General features: G+C 42.3%; 1 protein-coding gene and 1 non-coding gene across 2 annotated transcripts in view; both read left to right on the top strand.

Annotated features, from left to right (window-relative positions):
* Window positions 1-22,316, top strand: part of LOC108850566 (uncharacterized) — a gene marked incomplete at its 3' end in the record, with an annotated part of 40,805 nt that extends 18,489 nt beyond the window's left edge. The window contains 1 exon segment of the mRNA XM_056994805.1: window positions 22,126-22,316. Within this exon segment, the coding sequence (XP_056850785.1) occupies window positions 22,126-22,316 (191 nt within the window).
* On the top strand, window positions 12,927-13,033 carry LOC130500492 (small nucleolar RNA R71). Its single transcript, XR_008939114.1, has one exon. It is a non-coding gene; the product is annotated as a small nucleolar RNA R71 (small nucleolar RNA).
* Window positions 22,317-22,584: the final 268 nt, after the last annotated feature.

Raw genomic sequence — 22,584 nt, 5'->3', positions numbered from 1 at the left:
ATGATACTATAGATCTCAGCCGCTTAACTCTAGTGATGTATCACTGGTTAAATAATCTAGATCTCTGCCCTCAACTGTAGTATGTTGACACAGAAAAAGAGTCGATTGACATCCTTTTGAGATATCGATCGATACACCTTTCGCTAGGCGATCGATTCACCTGTCGGGATATCGATCGACGGCTTCTAGATATGCCTAGGCGCGAGCCGATAATGAACAATAGGTCTCAAAAAGGGCTGTCGCTCTTCTCAACAGGAGACAAGCTAGCTCAAATGGATAATTCAAGATAATCAAAGATCCTAATGATCTATATTCTAGTTAGCTAATCTAGAACAAGCATAGGGTGCAATCCATTTGATGAGTACCACAACTTAGCAATTATAGTTTGGGGCTAATCCCACAAACCTATTTAAACCCTAGATCTAACAAGTAGACTACTTAGACATAGCTAAGCAATTCATGACAATGGATAGATGAAAGAATTGCATAGATAGAAATAAGTAGAAATACAAAAGGAGATGAGAAATCTCTCCAATCTCTAAAAACAAATAAAACTCTAGTCTCTCTCTCACACTCTCTGCTTTGCCTCTGAGGACTTGCTTTTCTCTAAGTTGTCAAAAGCTTGCCGTCTGCAGAAATATTTAAGCATTTCCATTAGGTTAAAAACTCGTCAGGGGCAATCTCGTAATTTGGTGAAGTCTTGGTGAAGTAGTCGGCTAAACCATTTCGTCCTCGATATCGATTGACAACACCGGATGTGTATTGATCGATTATAATCTTCTAGTACGCGGATCTTCTCAGCTACATCGATCGACAACTCAGAATGAGTATCAATCGATTATAATCGCAATGTTGACTTCCGACTTGGTCTTGAATGGTCAACTCGGGTATATCATCTCTTGTACTCCAAAATGCTCCAAAAACATCACTTTCTCACGAAATGCTCCTGAACCTGAAAACATACCTAACAGGCTAGAAAACAGATTAAATATATAATAAAATACTAGTATACCATGGTTAAAAACGGGTAAAATCCATGGTATATCAACTCCCCCAGACTTACTCATTTGCTTGTCCTCAAGCAAAAACACTAGTTTATGGAAAAGGTTTGAAAACAGCAGGAACTCAAAGATTCAAAATATTGAAGCCATCACTCTATGGGTTTGCAATCCATATCTAAACATCCTAATCACAGAAGTTCATTATGCATTATCCTAGCTTAGCAACCAAACTCATCTAGTCAACAACTTAGCAAATCTCATCTGACATTCCCCTCTACTTACCTCATTTATTAACATAAAATAAAATTGCAGGCTTTACCTTGGGAGTATCGATCAAAGGACACATGGATTCAACTCAAATAAGTATCTGAACACACAGGTAGTCTTCTCTGATCCCTTTCTCCCCTCATCTCTCTTCTCTGAATCTCTTATTAGTTTCAATTTCAACAAGTTTCGATGCCACAAAGGTCATCTAGTCCATCTCATTGACATTTGCATTGTAACTCATACATCTTTGACAAAGTGTAGCGAATAATGGGGTCTTTGGTAATTTACCTATCCCTCGTTTCCACAATGTGTGATCATCCTTGAGATTTAGAATACTGGAGTCGCAGGAGACACTCCTACCCCTATGCCTCTCAAGAAATCATTTCAATCTTTTATAACATAAACTTAGATCTTGAGACGCTGAAGAGAGAGAAGGAAGGGAACCAGAAACACACATAATTTTTACCTTCCAGACTTGTAAGAGGATTCCGATCCAGTGATTTTCAAGCCCCAAGACAAGCAAATAAGTCAGTATTAGTGTTGGAGGTTGGCTTTGGTTCCTTCAAACAATCTTAGCTAGTGAATATAGATGACAGGTTGATCCACTTTAGCATCTTTAGTACTATCTGCAATCAGTAATCTAGAATGCTGCTAAAGAGTGGTCAGACAATCAAATATAAATCTATATCAGTGTTCCTATTTAATACTTATGCGAAAAATAATTTTGAAAAAACAATTTGAATAAAAACCAAAATAAAAAACACATATTAGTAAACTCCCCCCCCCCCAGACTTAAATTACACTGTCCTAGTGTAACACAGCCGATGGTGAGGTAAATAAATCATAATTAATAAATATAACAAGTTAGAATGATTAAACCTGATCGACAAGGTGACGATCGACTCGTAGTGGTGTACGTCGATCGTTAGTAATGGTCGTGTGGTGTCGAGCGATATGAATGGTAAATGTCGGTCGACGGAATCATCATTCTACTCGGATCTAATAAAAACTGCAAAATAAATCCGAAAAATAAAAGCAAAAATGAAAAATAATAAACTAAAGGAAAATAAAAGAAAACCTAATAGTGGGTTGCCTCCCACTCAGCGCTTTGTTATAGTCATTTAGCTTGACTGTGGTAGGTGTGTGACTCAGCGGGTGCAGAAACTGCTGATTACTGGACAGCAATCATCAATCTCATGTCTTCTACTGTTGAACCATCTGGCAATGAAGCTTCTTGGGGCATCATCTGATCTCAGCTGTTTCTTATCTATCTTGAGGACTGTATCCTGAAGTTTCCTCACAGAATTCTCAATGTAGGCGATGTTGCCAACCTTCCTGTCGATGGTCTGGTAGGTGTATACTGATAACTCCCTCAGCTCATTCTGTAATGCATCGATCTTGTCATGAATTAGCTGATCTCGGTCTGCCAAAGATTCGGTGTCGATCGATGCTACAACATGTGCGTCGGTCGTTTCGCTGAGTGTTCTGTCGGTCGTTTCGCTGAGTGTTCTGTCGGTCGACTCAGTATCTACTGTGTCGATCGATTCTGAGCGTTGGCCTTGGTACTCAAGATTTTTCTGCATATTGCGTATCTCATTCTTCAATAGACCAGTAGCTCTGCAAAGGTAGGTCTCTCTTTTGTTGAGAGTGTCGTCAATGTCATCACTTCTTTCGTTGAGTCTTTCCTCCATAGGATTCATAGCTTCGTACAGCTCATGTCTGATCTCATCAACGTCTGCTGTAGTGATATCACTCAAATTACCCTAAAAAGTGAATTACTCTCTCAAATAAGAGGTTCAGATGCAGTACTTAGGGATCGAATCCACAAGGACTCTAGGATTACTTCAAGGCTTAATTAAATAGAATTAAAAAATAGACTTAAGGTTTTATATGCTTAAAAGCAGTAAATATTAATGTGAACAAGGGAATTGTTCAGTAACTGAAGTGAAGGTTGTTTCTAAATGAGGAGGATAGCTAGATTTAGGTATTTCCCCGGTATGAATTTATGCAGTTTGAAAGTGACAATAGGGCTTTAGTCCTTGAACTCAATCAGTTGGTACGACCAGAAGGTTCTCCTTTACTAGATTCCGGATCTCAACTGTCGTTTGTTGATCTCGGAAAAGAGTCGATCGATACGACTTTCGTCTTAATCGATCAATACACCTTTCATACAATCGATCGCTACAACGATGGTTGTATCAATCGATGGTAATTCTAGCAAGCATTATCGATTAGGTTGAACGCGTTCTCTAATGATCTAGACCACCTTTCGCATGAGTCTAGTCAGTTAGATCACTATAGTTTATTTCGGGGTATTGAGAGTATACAGTTGGTTATCTCTTCAATCCTAAGATCTAGATTTAAGGGTGATCAATCCTAAATCTAGTATTAAGAATAACTAAGTGAAAGAACTAATATAACAACCCTAATAAATATCACAATCTCATCACATGATTCACCCTTATGAGAAACCTAAATCTAACAATTAGGTTTACTCAGACATATTCATAAGAGACAAGATCATGATGGTTTGAATGAAAAAATAAGGAACACAAAGAGTAATGAGTAAGATAAAAAGGGAGTTCAAGATCTTCTCTGTTTTGCAGTCTCAGATCTATCTCTCCAACTCTAACTCTTCTCCTAAGGTAGCCAAATTACTTCTCTTCTCCAATAGGTCTCTAGGCAGGTCTGCCTCTAAAATGATACAAACCCCTAGTATATAAGGCCTAACAGGCGGCCAGGGACTAATTGTGTAAAAATAGCACACTTGTGATACTTGAAAATCTTCTAAATCGTAATCCATCGAATGGTTAAATATCGATCGACAATCTTCCATCACCGTCGATCGATTGTAAGTGACTCTAATCGCCCGACCTCGCATGATTCCTATCGGTCGATTCTTCATTCGTGAGAATGCTCCAAAAATGCCTTAAAAGTATTGCTTTCTTCAATTAAGTACCTGTGCCTGAAATACTCTAAAATACTTTGAAAACGAAGTAAATATGATTGAAAACTCGTATATACCATGGCTAAAAACGGGTGAAATTCATGGTATATCAACTCCCCCAGACTTACTCTTTTGCTTGTCCTCAAGCAAAACAATCAGTAGTCTCTCCGAAGGAGGTTTGAAAACAACATGACTCTTATTTTTAAAAACTTAAAAATCCTCACTTCGTTGTCATAAGAATCTAAACGGTCTCAACCACAAATGCACATTTATACCTTATCCTAGTCTGGCAACCAAATTCATCTATCCAACAACTTAGCAGATCTTGTCTAAAATTCTCCTTTACTAACCTCATTTCTTAGCATAAAATAAAAGTGCGTGCTTTACCTTGGGGGTATCGATCAAAAGACACATGGATTCAACTCAAACAAGTTTCCTGAGCAGGTAGTCTTTTCTAATTCTTTTCTCCTCCAATCTCTCTTCTCTGGATCTCTTTTTAGTTTCAATTTCAACAGGTTTCGATTCCACATAGGCATCTAGTCCATCTTATTGACATTTGCATTGTAACTCATACATTTTTGGCAAAGTGTAGCGAATATTGGGGTCGCAGGAATCACTCATACCCCTCGTTTCCACAATGTGTGATCATTCTTGAGATTTAGAATAATGGGGTCGCAGGAGACACTCCTACCCCTCTGCCTCTCAAGAAATCATTTCAATCTTTTCTTTATAATTTTAGATCTTGAGATGCCGAAGAGAGAAGGAAGGAAACCATAATTGCACAGCCTTGTACCTTTTCAGTCTTGCAGGGGATTCCGATCCGATGTATACCAAGCCCCAAGACAAGCTAAACTAGTCAGTATTAGGTTGGAGGCTAGCTTCGGTTCCTTTAAACAATCTGGGCAAGTGTGGCTAACTGACAGGTTGATCCACTTTGGTATCTCTAGTGCAATCTGTGGTAAATAAGTCTAGAGTAACGCCAAAGAACGGTTTAGAAAATCATTAATATATATTTTTTTTCTTTTTGACTCGAAAAACGATTTTAACTTTTGGAAAATATAAATGAAAATAGGTTAGTTTATATGATAAAAATAGATGATAATTGATAAATGTTAGTAACACTCTCCCCCAGATTTAAATTACACCGTCTCGGTGTAATAATAAGTTGGAAGATAAAAATATGAAAAGTTAGAAATGGAGATAATGAAGCAAAGTGTCGTACCTTTCTGTCTTTCCTGTCGAACGATGTACCATAGACGGTATCGATCGACAGTATCAGACAGAATGTGTAATAATGTGTTAGCACGGGACTCACTAACTCGTCTAGCTTGACTCTCAAGTTAGCTCTGCTGTCAGTCAAAACACAAAGGAAATTAAACATAAAAAATAGTGCAAAAGCATAAAACATAGATAAGTTTAAGAACATAAATCCTGCAAATCCGAAACATAAGCATAAAAAAATAAAAAGTCTGAAAGATAAAGAGAAAAGGTAAGAAGGCTAGTCAGTGGCCTCCTCGTCCTCCTCCTGCTGGTACTGGTGAGATGGTCCTGGGTCTGATGCTATGACACTCCTCCTGCTCGCACATGGTGGTCGCGTGACTCGAGCCCAGATGGCTCGAAGAGCACTCATGACCGTCCTCTGAAAGTCTGCCTCAGGCATCGGGACGTCTGGTATGTCCGGGAAGTCAGGAAGGGGAGCTGCGGGAGCTGCCTGAAATCCTCCAATACCACGCTCCATCGGTTCCTGGTGAGACTCGGTGGTGAGCTCCAATAGGAACTCGTCGTCGGGCCTGAACCAGATTATGTCGACCTGATGGTCGAAGTCAGTGAGTGATGCGTGCGGGAGCTGAAACATACGGAAGCGGCGGTCAATCCTGAAAAACCAGAGAAGGCTCTCCTTGAGCCAGAAGCAGTGCATCAGGTGCTGCTCGTCCATGAAGAGATGGCGGCGGTCTGCGGTACTCATGTCTAGACGGACACCACAGAACTCAAAGATCGGTGTGAGAAGACTACCCACACTCTCCTTCTTCCTACCCGAACCCGTGAAGGGTTTCTTCTTCAGTAAGATCAGATGCTCGGCGAAGAGACCTCCAAGGTTGGGGACTACCAGTCCCGCAATGTCGAGGTGAGAGAGATCGACCAGTCCGTTCACTGCTGGGAAGAGAAGTGAGAGATCATGGAGGCGCACCTTGTTGGGCTCCATCTTGCACAACAGAGTGTTGGCAATAGCCCGTAGGAAGTAAAGTAAAGTCGGGTGACGAACGTCACACTGAGTCGCTGAGCCGCTCCAACTGCCGGTGCCTATGATCTTCCAGAAGTCGTTCACACCAGGGAGAGGCGAGAACCTGCAAGATGTCGCATCCTCCTCAAAACCGTAAATACTTCAGAGCTGGGGGATGGTGATCGAGTATCTCTTCCCTCGAGCAAAGAAAGAGAGCACGCCGTCGCCCGCGACTTTAGGACCGTCAGGGCGGTAGGTGAGACGGACAGAGGCCATGAACTGGCGGACCAACGGAACGTGGAGGTCGTAGGCGTGCGTGGCCATGGTGCCCAATCCGAGCTGAGCGATCATCGCGTACAGATCATCATGGATCCGCATCTTGTGTGTGACCTCCGGGTCAATGAAGCGTGTAGGCTCGATGTCGACATCGATCCAGGCGTTGTAGTGCAGGCTGTCGAAGTCGTCCCACTGCTCTGTGAGCTCTCTATCGGTACACTCTTGCTGGAGACGACTGCCCTCGGATCTGAGAAGTTGCGACCTTCCCTGTAAGCGATGGGGGTCTTATCCACATGTGGCCATGGAGGCCTCTCGTCGTCCCTCGGGACTCGAGGTTACCGGCGGTTTGATGGGCCGACGGGATCACTCCTCCTCTTCGTCCTCCTCTCTCTCTCAGTGTCCGAATCTGTGCTCATCTGAAAAGAAAAGTAAACGAGTAAGTTAGCATTGATTCGTGAAAGAGAGTAATATCGACCGATGCACACTTGTGTGTGTCGATCGACAGATCAGATCAGTGTTCAACAGGGAATCGGAAATCGAGCGACAGGACAAAGTCTGTGTCGATCGATAGCGACTCGCGAAACCTGCAATTTCAACAGGCAATACGAAAACGAATCGAAAGAGAGGATTGGAGCATAACAAACTATCCTAGCAACTAGATAACCGATGTAAACATCTAAAACGCCCTAGAATTTGCACCAAATCGACCCGATTTTCCCCAATTCAAAACCCAAACCCTAGGGTTCCAATCCAAAGAAAATTTCGGATCAATACCTTGGATAATGAGAGAAATGCGAATGAAAACAGATGGAGGGCTTGAAATCGAGTTGTTTTGGGCAAAGATTCAACGGAAATCGTCAAGAATCGAGAGAGAAAAGGGAATTTCAGGATTCGGCTAGGGTTTGCGAAATAAGGAAAAAGGAGGCGGATGTCGAGTTAAATGAGAAGTTGCCTCGACATCCCCGTGTCGATCGATACAACATTGTTGATATCGATCGATTTTATGCATATGGGAAAATGAATGCGTTGGAAATAATGTAAATGTTACTAACTAATGATTAAAATTTCTAACTAAATGAATAGAAAATAAAAATAAAATAAAAATTGAAAATAAAAGTTAAAATAGGGATGAAAATATTAAATGAAAAATGAAAAAAAAAAAGAAAAATGGGTTGCCTTCCATTCAGCGCTTAGTTTAAAGTCTTTAGCTCGACTTAGGATAACTGCTTTTAGTTATCACCGGGTGGTAGCAGCGAAAGGGGCTTTATATCTGGTGTTTTGGCCCAATAATGCTTTACTCGCTGCCTGTTTACTGTGAACTCGTCGCCCTCTTCACTAACGATCATTAGTGCTCCGGAAGGTTTTACTTCCTTAATTGTAAAAGGTCCTGACCAACGAGATTTTAGTTTTCCAGGGAAAAGGTTTAATCTGGAGTTATATAGGAGAACTTGATCATTTGGTTCAAAACGTCTAGATAGGATTTTCTTATCGTGATAAGCTTTTGTTGGTTCCTTATATAACTTCGAATTTTCATATGCCAAATGTCGTATTTCGTCGAGCTCGTTGAGCTGAATTAGTCGTCTCTCGGCAGCTGGCTTAATATCAAAATTTAATAATTTGGTTGCCCAGGCTGCCTTGTGCTCCAGTTCAACTGGTAAATGGCATGATTTTCCGTACAGCAAGTGAAAGGGTGTCGTTCCCAGTGGTGTTTTATAGGCGGTCCGATATGCCAATAAGGCATTGTCCAATTTGCGAGACCAATCTTTCCTATCTATTCGGACAGTCTTCTCCAAGATTTCCTTGATTTGTCGGTTCGAAACTTCCACTTGTCCACTGGTTTGTGGATGATAAGGTGTAGCTACTCGATGGTGGACACAATTTTTCTCAAGCAATCTGTCGAAAACTTTGTTTATGAAATGTGATCCACCGTCACTAATGACTATTCTTGGAACTCCAAATCTTGGGAAGATGATGCTCTTGAAAAGTTTGATAACTACAGACGCATCATTTGTAGGGGAAGCAACTGCCTCAACCCATTTTGAGACGTAGTCTACAGCGACTAGGATATATTTGTTGCCATAAGAAGATGGGAAAAGACCCATAAAATCTATTCCCCAACAGTCGAAAACTTCTACTTCCAAGATAAATTTTTGTTCCATCTCATGTCTCTTGCTTATTTTTCCTCTCCGCTGACATCTGTCGCATTGTGCTATATGAGCATGAACATCGCGAAATGTTGTTGGCCACCAAAATCCTTCTTGGAGAATTTTGGAAACTATTTTAAAAGTGGTGAAATGTCCTGCGTAATCAGAGCTATGACATTGGTAATCAGAGTGTTTGTAGAGATAGGGCTCATCCCAGTGGTATCTCTGAACTTCACGAAAGAATTTCTTTCTTTCATAACCTTTTAAATTTTCTGGTTCAAAATCAGCGGCTAAATAGTTGACTATATCGGCATACCAAGGTCGATCTTTGATATTCCGTCCAATCGCGTTTGCTTCTTGTAGAGAGACATCAGATATATTATGATTCAAAGCATTACAAGCAACCTTAACTGGTATGTCAATAAGTTCTGTTGATGTTCTGTCGCTGATGGATATGATTGATCTTTTATCAGTAGTGTCGGTCGTCAATTTGCCATTTGATTCGTCCAGCAATCCGTCAGATATGAGCGATATGTGACCTATGAATGATGTGTCCAAAAGAGCTATATTCTCTGTGGGAAAGAAATCGTCTATAGGAACTTTATCCTCAATTCGAATCCTGGGAAGATGATCAGCGACACCGTTGTCTACTCCTCTTTTATCTTTGATTTCGATATCGAACTCTTGGAGTAACAAGATCCATCTTATTAGTCTTGGTTTAGCATCTTTCTTCTGCATTAAATATTTGATGGCAGCATGATCAGTGTGGACTATAACATATGCTCCAACTAAGTATTGGCGGAATTTTTCGAAAGCATAAACCACTGCTAGCAACTCTTTTTCTGTGGTAGAGTTATTCCGTTGCGCTTCGTCGAGTGTGCGACTAGCATAGTATATAGCGTGTAGCTTCTTATCTTTTCGTTGTCCTAGAACTGCTCCAACTGTGAAATCACTCGCATCGCACATAATCTCGAAAGGGAGATTCCAATCGGGTGGTTGTACGACTGGGGCAGTTATAAGAGACTTCTTCAGCGCTTCGAAACTTCCTTACATTCCGGCGTAAAATCGAATTTAACTTCTTTGCACAAAAGATTGTTCAGGGGTCTAGCAATTTTACTGAAATCTTGTATGAATCGTCTGTAAAATCCAGCATGTCCAAGGAAACTTCGTATCTCTCTAACGTTTGTGGGTGCCGGTAGACCAGTCATTACTTCAATTTTGGCTCTGTCTACTTCTATTCCTGCTGCGGAAACTTTATGTCCAAGGACTATACCATCGTTTACCATGAAATGGCATTTTTCCCAATTTAGGACAAGATTCTTTTCTTCGCATCTTTCCAATACCTTGCACAGGTTGTCTAAGCAATCCTTAAACTTGATCCGTAAACCAAAAAATCGTCCATAAAAACTTCCATGAAATCTTCGATCATATCTGTGAATATTGACATCATGCAGCGTTGGAAAGTGGCTGGTGCGATACATTGTCCAAATGGCATTCTGCGATATGCAAATGTTCCGTAAGGACAAGTAAAAGTTGTCTTTTCTTGATCTTCAGGATGTATCGGTATTTGGAAAAATCCCGAATATCCGTCAAGAAAACAGTAATATTTATGGTTAGCCAGTCTTTCGAGCATTTGATCGATGAAAGGTAAAGGAAAATGGTCTTTTCTAGTAGCAGCATTCAGTTTCCTGTAATCAATGCACATTCGATGTCCAGTGACAGTGCGTGTGGGGATAAATTCATCTTTATCGTTTTTAACCACTGTGATCCCACCTTTCTTTGGTACAACATGCACAGGGCTTACCCATTTACTATCTTAGATAGGATATATAACTCCTGCATCCAGAAGTTTAATTATTTTCTTTTTCACTACCTCTTTTAGGTTTGTGTTGAGTCTTCTTTGCTGTTCTATAGATGTTTTTGCATCTTCTTCGAGGTGGATGCGGTGCATGCAAAGATCAGGAGCTATTCCGGGAATATCATCTAGAGAATACCTGATCGCTCTCCGATACTTACGCAGCTTGTTTAAAAGAGGTGCAAGCTCTCCATTCGTGAGATTAGCGTTAACAATGACAGGGTATGATTTATCGCAAAGGAATGCATATTTCAGGCCAGCTGGAAGTGGTTTCAGTTCCACCTTGGGCGCTTTTTCTTTAGTCCATTTGGTTGATGAAGAGAATGAACGATCAATAGTTTCCCTAAGGAAATGATCCGCAATGATTTCAGAATCATCATTTTCATCATTTGCATCTCCGCTACTTGCGTCCATAAGGTTCGCATAATCTTCTGTTCTGCTATCAACGTTCAGAATTTCTTGTTCATCAGGAGTGAATGTGTCTTCTGATGAATTGGTAGCACATATATTCGTAAGGTATTCTTTTTCCAGCTCAGAATCTTCTTCTGTGTAAAAGGCATGATCGTCTATCAGAGGACGTTTTAATAGTTTTTCCATGTCGAAGTTCATTGATATATCTCCGACATTTAAATCAATCTTTCCTCCTCTACAATCTATTATTGCTCCTGCTGTAGCTAAAAAGGGCCGACCTAATATAAGGGGGTCTTTCGGCACTTGTTTATACTTGAGTACGACAAAATCTGCTGGTATGAAGCAATCATCAATTTTGACTGGCACATCTACCAGGATTCCCTCAGGTACCCTAATAGAACGATCAGCTAGAACTAATGTGATAGGCGTTGGGACAAATACATCATAACCTAGTGAAACTGCCACAGAGTGTGGCATGAGGTTTACACTAGAGCCAAGATCACAAAGAGATAGAGGAAAACGTGCGTTTTGTATCTTACAATCTAGGACAAAACTACCAGGGTCAGACCTTTTAATTGAAGTCCCTCCTTGTATTATCGCACTTACTTCGTCTGACACCAGCATGACGCTTTGTTCTCCACTTGAGGATATCATATCTTTTACGTACTTTTTCACCGAAGGGGCTATCTTAAGAGCGTCACTGAGGGACGTCTCGAAAGTGATTTTATCGAAAGCCTTTTTGCAGATTGCATGTTCCAATGCTTTCTTAGTTGGTGGTTTGTTTGGAGGAAATGGGGGAGGAGCTCTATAGATTCTTTCAGTTCCAGTAGATTGTGTATTGCTATTGCCAGTGCTGCTAGACGGTCGATCGTTTTCCTTCCCAGAGGATCGATCGACATTTGGTTCGTCTAGATGGTCGATTTCGACTTCGGCACCGGGATTCTCTTTGTCTAAATCTATAGTCTTCCCCTGATTCTTTTTATTTGAAGAAATTTTCCTTTGTTCTGATGTTCCTGAGTCGGAGTCCTTATCAAGAAGTTCTATGGGGTTGGAATTGCTTTTTCCCGCGTTATCGATGAATTTTTTATTGCTGGCATCTTCTCTGGGATTCCTTTCAAGGCGTTTTCCGCTTCGTAACATCACGACATATGCCTGGCGTTTTGCTCCAGGATTAGCATAGGTCTTTTCAGGAAGACGACCTGTCTCTCTTTTTAGAGTAGTTGCAAGGTTAGCAATTTTGTCTTCCATTCCCCGTAGGTGTTCAATTAGAGAATCCATCTTCTGATTTACCTCTCCGTAAACACTATTTACTTTCCCGTTGAATTCGGATTTCATTTTACGGTTTCCTGTAAGAGCCTGCTTTAGATTGAATTTTTCTCTTCCAGTACGAGACTGTATACAGATTTCATAGTCTCGTGTAAAGCTGTCGACGTTAAACACAGAATGAGGATCAGTATCATCTAATCCTTCTATAAAGTCGAGCTCATCATCTGATATAGGAGGAGTTTTATGGAAGTACTGGCACAGATTTGGTGGATTTTGATCTGTCAGAAGAGAATGAAGCGAATTTATGGAATTTTTTATTTCAGCTAACTCAGTATTTTCTATTGAGACTATAGTTTTTTCTTTCTCTTTTTCTTCATCCATTTCTTCATAGGATCTTCCTCTTGCCATATTTTCGATTAGACGTCTTGCTTCCATAGGATTTCTAGTAACGAAATTCCCTTCGCTTGCTGTATCAAGCATTGTCTTATAACTCAAAACAACACCTTTATAAAAGATCTTAAGAAATTGTGGTTCTGGATAACCATGGTGGGGGCATTCGAGTTCGTAACTCTTGAATCTTCCCCATGCATTTTTGAATGATTCCTGAGGATCTTGACGGAAAGTAGAGATTCGCCTCCTTACTTCTCAATAACGAGTATCGTCGAAAAATTGCTTAAGGAAAGCATTTCTAATCTCTTTCCAGCTAGTCAGGGATCCTCTTGGTAAACAGTTTAACCATCTCAAGGCTCCCCCTTCTAATGAAAATGGGAAAAGTCTGCAACGAATATACTCGTCTGGAATCAATTCCTCTAGACCCTCGATGTGGTCTTGTGGATGTTTTAGAGAAGATCCTTTAAAAGGGTTTCGACGCATCATATTATAATAGTCAGCATTAAACTTGGTTTTCGAGGTGACGTCGTCAGGTATTCTGATAGCGGACCTATTGGAATAGGTCCTATCGGGGTTTAAGTAGTCTTGCAAGGGCAATTTAATCTCTTTACCTATGTTCAAGGTAGAGTTTGACTTAACAGGGATTTCAGTCCCCTGTTTTTCATTAGTTTGGCTAGAAGTGTTGCCTGATTGACCTACTGGTTCAGTTTGGACTACTTTCTCATTATTAGCATCGGTAAGAGGGTACTTACCTGCTTCCGGCTGGGTGGTATCGATCGATAACGTTCCGGATGAAACGATCGATTCTTCAGTATCTGCGTCGCTCGATTGACAGTGTTCCGTGTCGATCGATGCTTGGCCGATATCTTTATTCTCCATCCTTTTTGTTGTAAAACAAAAGAATAGAAAAGTTAGCAAAAGTAACAAAGTCTATGCTAAATCCTAAATTAAAACTAAAAGTAATAAGAAAGAGTCCCCGGCAACGCCGCCAAATTTGATATCACTCAAATTACCCTAAAAAGTGAATTACTCTCTCAAATAAGAGGTTCAGATGCAGTACTTAGGGATCGAATCCACAAGGACTCTAGGATTACTTCAAGGCTTAATTAAATATAATTAAAAAATAGACTTGAGGTTTTATATGCTTAAAAGCAGTAAATATTAATGTGAACAAGGGAATTGTTCAGTAACTGAAGTGAAGGTTGTTTCTAAATGAGGAGGATAGCTAGATTTAGGTATTTCCCCGGTATAAATTTATGCAGTTTGAAAGTGACAATAGGGCTTTAGTCCTTGAACTCAATCAGTTGGTACGACCAGTAGGGTCTCCTTTACTAGATCTCGGATCTCAACTGTCGTTTGTTGATCTCGGAAAAGAGTCGATCGATACGACTTTCGTCTTAATCGATCGATACACCTTTCATACAATCGATCTCTACAACGATGGTTGTATCGATCGATGGTAATTCTAGCAAGCATTATCGATTAGGTTGAACGCGTTCTCTAATGATCTAGACCACCTTTCGCATGAGTCTAGTCAGTTAGATCACTATAGTTTATTTCAGGGTATTGAGAGTATACAGTTGGTTATCTCTTCAATCCTAAGATCTAGATTTAAGGGTGATCAATCATAAATCTAGTATTAAGAATAACTAAGTGAAAGAACTAATTTAACAACCCTAATAAATATCACAATCTCATCACATGATTCACCTTTATGAGAAACCTAAATCTAACAATTAGGTTTACTCAGACATATTCATGAGAGACAAGATCATGATGGTTTGAATGAAACTTAATATGAAATAAGGAACACAAAGAGTAATGAGTAAGATAAAAAGGGAGTTCAAGATCTTCTCTGTTTTGCAGTCTCAGATCTATCTCTCCAACTCTAACTCTCTCCTAAGGTAGCCAAATTGCTTCTCTTCTCCAATAGGTCTCTAGGCAAGTCTGCCTCTAAAATGATACAAAACCCTAGTATATAAAGCCTAACAGGCGGCCAGGGACTAATTGTGTAAAAATAGCACACTTGTGATACTTGAAAATCTTCTAAATCGTAATCCGTCGAATGGGTAAATATCGATCGACACTCTTCCATCACTGTCGATCGATTGTAAGTGACTCTAATCGCCCGACCTCGCATGATTCCTATCGGTCGATTCTTCATTCGTGAGAATGCTCCAAAAATGCCTTAAAAGTATTGCTTTCTTCAATTAAGTACATGTGCCTGAAAATACTATAAAATACTTTGAAAACGAAGTAAATATGATTGAAAACTCTTATATACCATGGCTAAAAACGGGTGAAATTCATGGTATATCATGTAGTGCATGCTCTCTTCGCTGGTGGTGGCTCGATGTCGATCGATATTGGTCTAGGCCTGTCGATCGATGTTGCGTTTCTGTCACGAAGACCAAGATGATCTTGAACTATGCTCATGTCTTTTTGTAGCTCGTTCAGCTGCTGTGACAGTGTGTCCTGGTGTCGCAGGAAAGGTGAACTGAAATTATCATGCTTCGTCTCGTATGCTTTCATCCTATCTTCCAATGCTGCGAACCTTGTGTCCATCGACGGTGAAGATTGTGTGTCGATCGATGGAAAAGTAGCATTCTTAGCTTGATCTTTCTGGCGAATTGATGCTAGCTCTTTCTGTAGAAGATCGATCCTCTTGCTTAACCATTCGACATTGTTGTTGAGAGGGTTGTAGACTTCTTCAATCTGTGTATTGATATAAGCAATCTCCCATTCATCTCTCTTAGGTGATGAACATTCTGGTCGGTCCTTGGATGTAGTCTTGCCGATGTCGATCAATGGTACAGGTACTCTGTCGATCGATATTGGTGGCGTAGCTTCCTTCTCAAGCATGGTTAATATGTTTCCAAGCTCCACCCTTATCTCAGCCATATCATTCTGGAAATCCTTGTAACTGATATCCAAAGGCTGGAAAGTGTCTTCCACCAATGTGTGCATGTTTGCCTCAAGGTGTGCCTGAGCTCTCCATGCATCAGTCACCATATCATTTATCTCCTCTCTACTGTAGGGTACTGGTGGTGGTCTGTATGCATGGTAAGGGTGTGTGTGTACTGGAAGGCGTAAGCAACCCCTGTGAAAAAGCGATGCTCTCTCCAGAATTCTCCTTATTTGCTCCTTGGTAACATGAATGATTTCACCATCAACTCCTCTGGCATAGCCAAACTCATCTCTGTAGACACCATATTCATCCTTTGCTTCCCATTTGAATCTCCTGGATCCATCAGTATTGAAGGCACGTCGTCCAAACTCCAATCGTCTGTCGGGCGATCTGACTCTTGGTATGTCGATCGATCCGGGGTATCCGCCGTCGATCGATGGTGATGAAACGATGTCGATCGATGGTGAACTCCTGGGTTGACCGAAGGTATTAGGAACTGTATCCTCCCTTGTTGTGACGTGGTGGTTGTCCTGGACGTGAGCTAGGATGTCTGGATGGCCACGTTGCTGTGTGAACAGGTTTTCAGGTCCATTAGCTACTTGGAGGATGTCTGCTATGTCTTCTCTGGTTATGTGCAGAACTCTTCCATCCATTGCTCTTGCATAACCATCTGTGTCACTGAAAATTTCCAAATTCAACAGGTGTTAGTGAAACGTTCCTGATATCATAAGGGCCATGAAATCGAGATTGAGCTCTGTTGAAGGCGTCGATCGATGGTGATGTGGTGGTGGCGATCGATGGTGCACGTCTAGCTGCATGGTTGGATCGATTGTTCATGGTGTTGCAGTCCTCCATTGATAAGTTTCTGAATGCTGGAAGCTGCTGGGTAGAAGGTGTAGAGGTTTGAATTTTCGTGGCTGGAGTTGTCAACCATTTATACCCAAGTGTTGCCCTAATCGGTGAAATTCCGATTTTTTCCTTTAAGTCGTCCGGGTTAATATCGATCGATGTGATACTGGCTATGTCGATCGATGGAAGATGTCGTTTTGCTGGATGAAGTAGATAATCGATCGATGGTGGGCGCTTGATGTCGATCGATTGTGGGAATCGATTTGCAAATCTGTCATTCTCCAAGTAATTTTCCAAGCTCGCTCTTCCCAATTGTCTGCATCATGTTCTTCACTGTAGTCTCCACTATGGGAAGAGGTGGCTATATCTACTGCAAAACTCTCATGAAATCCGCAATCTGCCCAACTCCTTACTGAGTAATCATCTTCCTTTCGGCTGGGTGGGATGGCGAAATTCGGGTAGCAATGATCTGGAAGATCGAGTTCATCATCTGGTGGGTCTCTGTCAATCGATGATCTATGTTTGTTGTCGATCTCCTCTGACTTGCTGGTGTCGATCGATGAAGTTAAGGTGCTGTCGATCGATCCCGAGTACTCTGTCTCGTACTCGACTTCACAATGACAAACTGTAATGATACCAGTATCATCTTCTTTTACCACTGATTTGGCTGGTGGTTTGCCAAGCTTGACATGGTCGTAGTGGATCTCTGGATCTATCATAGTCAAGCACATCCTGTTGGTGTTCATGTCACATATGGCTCCTACCGTAGCCATAAATGCTCTTCCAAGTAAGAGGGAAGAGTTCCAATTTAGCTTGATGTCTAGGACATGAAAATCCACAGGAACGATAGCATTACCAATATGTACTTCCAGGTCTCTGATCAAGCCTCCAGAATTTTTCCGCGTGTAATCCACAAATGTAAAGATCTCTGGTGAAGGCTCTACTTGCAGGCCCAGATGGTCTGCCATGACCTTTGGTAAGATGCTTACTGATGAACCAGTGTCACATAGTGCATGAGGAAATTCAATCCCTTGTATTACACATGGTATTGCAAACTTCCCAGGATCACTCTTCTTCTTCAAAGTAATCCTTTTCCTCATATCTTCTCTGACATTGTCAAACCTACTTCTAATGTCATTTTCAGTCTCCCTTGTTTCTCTGAAGAACATCCACAATCTGCTTGTGAAGTAAACCTTCTCAAAGGGTTTCTCTGGTGGGATTCTGATAACTCTCTTACTGAAACCATCAATCTCCTTTTCATTAGCTTCCCTCTTAAGGTTCTTAGGAATCTTCTCCTTCCTACTCCTTAAACTTCTTCCTTCAGTTCCCTCTGATGTAGGTGTAGTGTCTGAAGGGTTACCAGTGGTCTCTGTAGGGTTAGCTTGTGGTTTCGGTGTGGGTATGAGTGCATTGATGCGGTTGCTGTCTATTGATGGTAGTTGCACCTGGTATGTGAGAGGTGCGTGTCGACCGATAGGTGCAGAAAAGGGTCGATCGATACGTTTCTCATCTTTGTGTCGATCGATGAGTGGCTCGTCTCGTCGGTCGATATCTTAGTAGGTGTGGGTAAGTGGGTATGGATGAGAAGCCGTGAATTCAGCATGTGTCAATATCATAACCGTGTTGCAATCTGCAGTCGTATCCGGAAATGACATCGTTGGTGTCGATCGATGTGGACCAGTTGGTGTCGATCGACACCATTGTTGTTGGGCCCAAATATGACCCTCTAGCTAGTAGTAAACAACAAGAAATGATAACGGGCCGCGATAGGCCCATCACAATTTCAATCCTTAAAGGCAGCTAAGCTAGAGCCGGAGGCTGTGAGCTAAAGGTGCTTACTAGAGAGGTCACGGAAAGAAGGCAGCTCGTGGACGCACAAGTAGGCGCAGGACCCGGGCAAAAGGGAGCTGTTACAAATCCCTCAAATCACGGAGGGGATCTTTGGAACCAGTTGGTGGCGAACAAATGGAGCCTGAGGCTATTTAAAGGAGAAGTCAATCAAGAAGAGAGGATTCATTCAACCCTTATTCATTCCTACGATCATACACCCAATCTCTAAATAAATTACCATCTTTGTAATCATTCTGATATACATTCTTTGTAACCATTCTTTACCAAAATCATCAATAAAATCATCATTCATTCAATAAGTTCTTACGGGATTCAGCCCACGTTATCTTTCCTTTTGACCTTAACCTGATCTAAAAACCAGGTAGTGAGTTTAATCCCTCACAATTGGCGCCGTCTGTGGGGAAGAAACAATCGAATCCCTTACTCCAACTTAAGGATGATTACAGTCGATCAGAAAACAAATCCATCTAACCACTGAATAGTGTCACGATGAACAGTATCCCGATGAACAGTATCTCGATGAACAGTACTCGGATGAACAGTACTGGAAGAACAGTATCTCGATGAACAATATCTCGGTGAACAGTATCTTGATGAACAGTACTGGAAGAACAGTATCTCGATGAACAGTATCTCGATGAACAGTGCTGGAGCAGCCAACACGAGAACCTCCAGTGGGATCGATCCAGGGCTCCCAGCCCTTGTTACCCCTCACCATCAACCTACTCCGAACCAGACGGAGGCTCAGCTCTCTGAGATCCGTCGCATGATGATGCAGTTGGTAGACAAAGCTCAGGAAAGCGAGCGTACCATGCAACAACTAGCCGCTCGCCAGCAACGATTCGAAGAGATCACTAGATCTCTAACCGCAACAACCCAACCACCGCAACGTCGGGGCTCGGGAGTTACCTTCTGAGATCGAATAACTGACCCCTCGTTCCCTCGAGGACGTCTAGATTTTTCCCTTGATAACACTGGTTCGGGAGAACAGGCACCTGCTTTCCAAACGCCTCACACTAGGACAACTCCTGTGTTTACCCCGCCTCTCACAAGTGCTATGGGAAGCAACCTAGCATCAACCAGCTCTGTACCAGAGCAGATTACTGGTCAGAGCACTCGCTTACCTCCTCCACCACCTATTCTTAGGTCAGGAGAAGGAGTATCCAATCCGTCCGGGGACAGAATGTCAGCTTCGGTGTTTCGGGCCAGAAACCTAAACACGAATCCGGATGAACATCAAAGGACGGATGCTGATCCTACAACTCGCCCCACTAACCTAACTCGTCAAAATAACCCAAGGGCCAGTGAGCAAATCAGCCCACCTGGCACTCGGGAAAATGATCGAACACAATTCCATCAGGGGCCTGTTCGACAGGTACCTAATGATGACCCGACTGTCCTTCCTCTAGAGGGACCTGATGCTATTCGCAGATATATGGAACGAACTCACGCAGCTCTACAAAAATTGGGAGCTCAAGTCCACAAGGCAACGAGCTCAGCTCCCGAAATCGAGAGCTTGATCGAAGAGACCTGTGGAACTCCATTCACTGACAGAATTGCCAACTCTTACATAAGAGACACCCGAAAAATTAGGATCTCTGAATATGACAGGACCTCAGACCCAAAGGCTTACCTGAGAGCCTTCCGGTTAGCTATCGTGAAAGCTCACTTTACGAAAGAAGAATGCGAAGCAGATTACTACAGGACATTCGCCGAAAATCTAGTCGGAACAGCCCTCGAATGGTTCTCTGGTCTTGAACCAAATTCGATAGATAGCTTCGACCAGTTAAGCAACGTTTTCATGAAGCAATACTCGACTCATATCCTGAATCAAGCATCCGAGGCTGACCTCTGAAAAATCAGACAGGGAGTGGGAGACTCACTACGAGCCTACATCGAAAAATTCAGAGCAGTGAGAACTAAGCTCTCAAACTACAACGATCGGGTCGCCATCGAGGCTCTCAGAAGAGGTCTCTGGTATAAATCGGAACTTTGGTCGGAGCTAACGCTCAATCCTCCCCCAACTATCGACGATGCTCTTCATAAAGCGTCTAGATACGTCACCTTGGAAAAGGAAACAGCTGCACTGGATAAACTCCACAAGAAACCCCAGAATCACCCAAACGGTGAAGCCATAGAAGAAAAAGGACCTCATAAAAAGGGGAACTCTCGAAACAATCAGACCCAGGGAGAACATTCCTATGCAATCGAGGAAGATAAGGAAGAAAAACCTGTCGCCGCAGCAAACAAAACCCCCTGGTCAAAAGGATATGATGAGAACAAACACTGCTCTTATCACGATCGGAAAGGGCACTCAACTGAGGAATGTTGGGACCTCCAACTACAACTGGCAGCTAAATTCACAGCCGGAGAAATAAAGGGCGTGGACCTCAAAAAACCACAACCCTACCAGAAAAGAGGTCCCAGAGACACCTCACAGAAACGAGAAAGGTCTCCTGAAAAAGAGACCGATTCATCACCCCCAGCTCCTAAGAAAAGGGTCGACATGATCCTTGGGAAGCTCCCCCAAGGAAAAAGCCTACAAATCAAGGTCCTCCTGAGCAAACCGTTACCTCAGTCGAGCCCCGATTCGAGGGTAGACTACATCCTCGGAGGATCCGATATGTGTCGAGACTCTGTTAATTCTATTAAAACTCATGTACGGAAGGCTGTGTCTAACACTCAAACTAAGCCTTCTAACCCCGAGTCTAACACTAAGATTTCCTTTTGGGAAAGTGAGACGTCAAACCTTGACAGACCTCAAGATGATGCCCTGATCGTCACCCTGAACATCGCAGGGTACGAAGTACCCAAGCTGATGGTAGACACCGGGAGCCCCGTCGACCTCATTTTCTACAGCGCCCTGAAGGGGATGGAAATAGACGAGTACGAAATCGTCGACCAGAAGGCTAGTCTCATAGGCTTTTCCGGAGAAACAGCTACCTCATTGGGAACTATCAAACTCCCAATTATAGCTGGCGGAATCATGAAAATGACAAACTTCGTAGTCATCGACAGACCCTCCCCGTTCCATGCGATCCTAGGAAGACCTTGGATCCATAAGATGAAAGCAGTAGCTTCAACTTACCACCAATGTGTGAAGTTCCCGACACCTGAAGGGATAGCTACCGTGCACGGTAACCAAAAGATCTCCGGGATCTGTTACCTGGGAGGATTCGAAATTTTTAAAGAATCACCCCAATAGCAATTACAGATCCAGGAGGGTCGTGAGATGCAACAGCATATTCGAGGTCCCCCTAAAATCCTCACCGAGCAAGTTAGTATCGACGACTCAAATCCTGAAAAACAAGTGAGTATCGGATCTGAGCTACTTCTCGAGACTAAGAAGGAGCTAATTGACTTTCTAAATAACAACGTCGGAACCTTTGCATGGACCACTAGTGACATGAAGGGTATAAACGCCGACGTCACTACTCACAAGCTTAATGTAGACCCCACTTTCAAACCGATCAAACAAAAGCGTTGCAAGCTAGGCCTAGAAAAGGCACAAGCTGTTAACGACGAGGTCGACAGAATTACGAAAGCTGGGTCCATTCGAGAGGTACATTACCCGGACTGGCTAGCTAATCCAGTAGTAGTAAAAAGAAGAACATGAAATGGAGAATCTGCGTAGATTTCACTGACCTAAATAAAGCTTTTCCCAAAGACAGCTTCCCGTTACCTCACATCGATTGTTTGGTCGAGGCCACTGCTGGCCACCAGCTCATCTCCTTCATGGATGCCTTTTCAGGGTACAATCAAATCATGATGGATCCCGACGATCAAGAGAAAACCGCATTCATAGCTGAACGAGGGACCTATTGCTATAAGGTCATGCCATTCGGTTTAAAGAACGCAGGAGCTACCTATCAAAGGCTAGTGAATAAAATGTTTGCTGGCCAGCTCGGGAAAACCATGGAGGTCTATATTGACGATATGCTAGTCAAATCCTCAGTTGGAGAAAATCACATTTCCCACCTAAGGGAACGCTTCGATATCCTCCACAAATACGATATGAAGCTCAACCCTGCCAAGTGCACCTTCGGGGTACCTTCAGGCGAGTTTCTCGGCTACCTCGTAACCGAAAGAGGCATCGAAGCCAACCCGAAACATATAGCTACCTTTCTGGAAATGCCGTCACCTAAGACAACCAGAGAGGTATAGAGATTAACTGGACGAATTGCAGCATCAAATCGAT

The sequence above is a fragment of the Raphanus sativus genome, chromosome 9 (genome assembly GCF_000801105.2).
Source record: "Raphanus sativus cultivar WK10039 chromosome 9, ASM80110v3, whole genome shotgun sequence".
Classification (NCBI taxonomy): Eukaryota; Viridiplantae; Streptophyta; class Magnoliopsida; order Brassicales; family Brassicaceae; genus Raphanus; species Raphanus sativus.
Note: the sequence above shows the minus strand (reverse complement) of the source record. Positions and strands in the feature narration are given on the sequence as shown.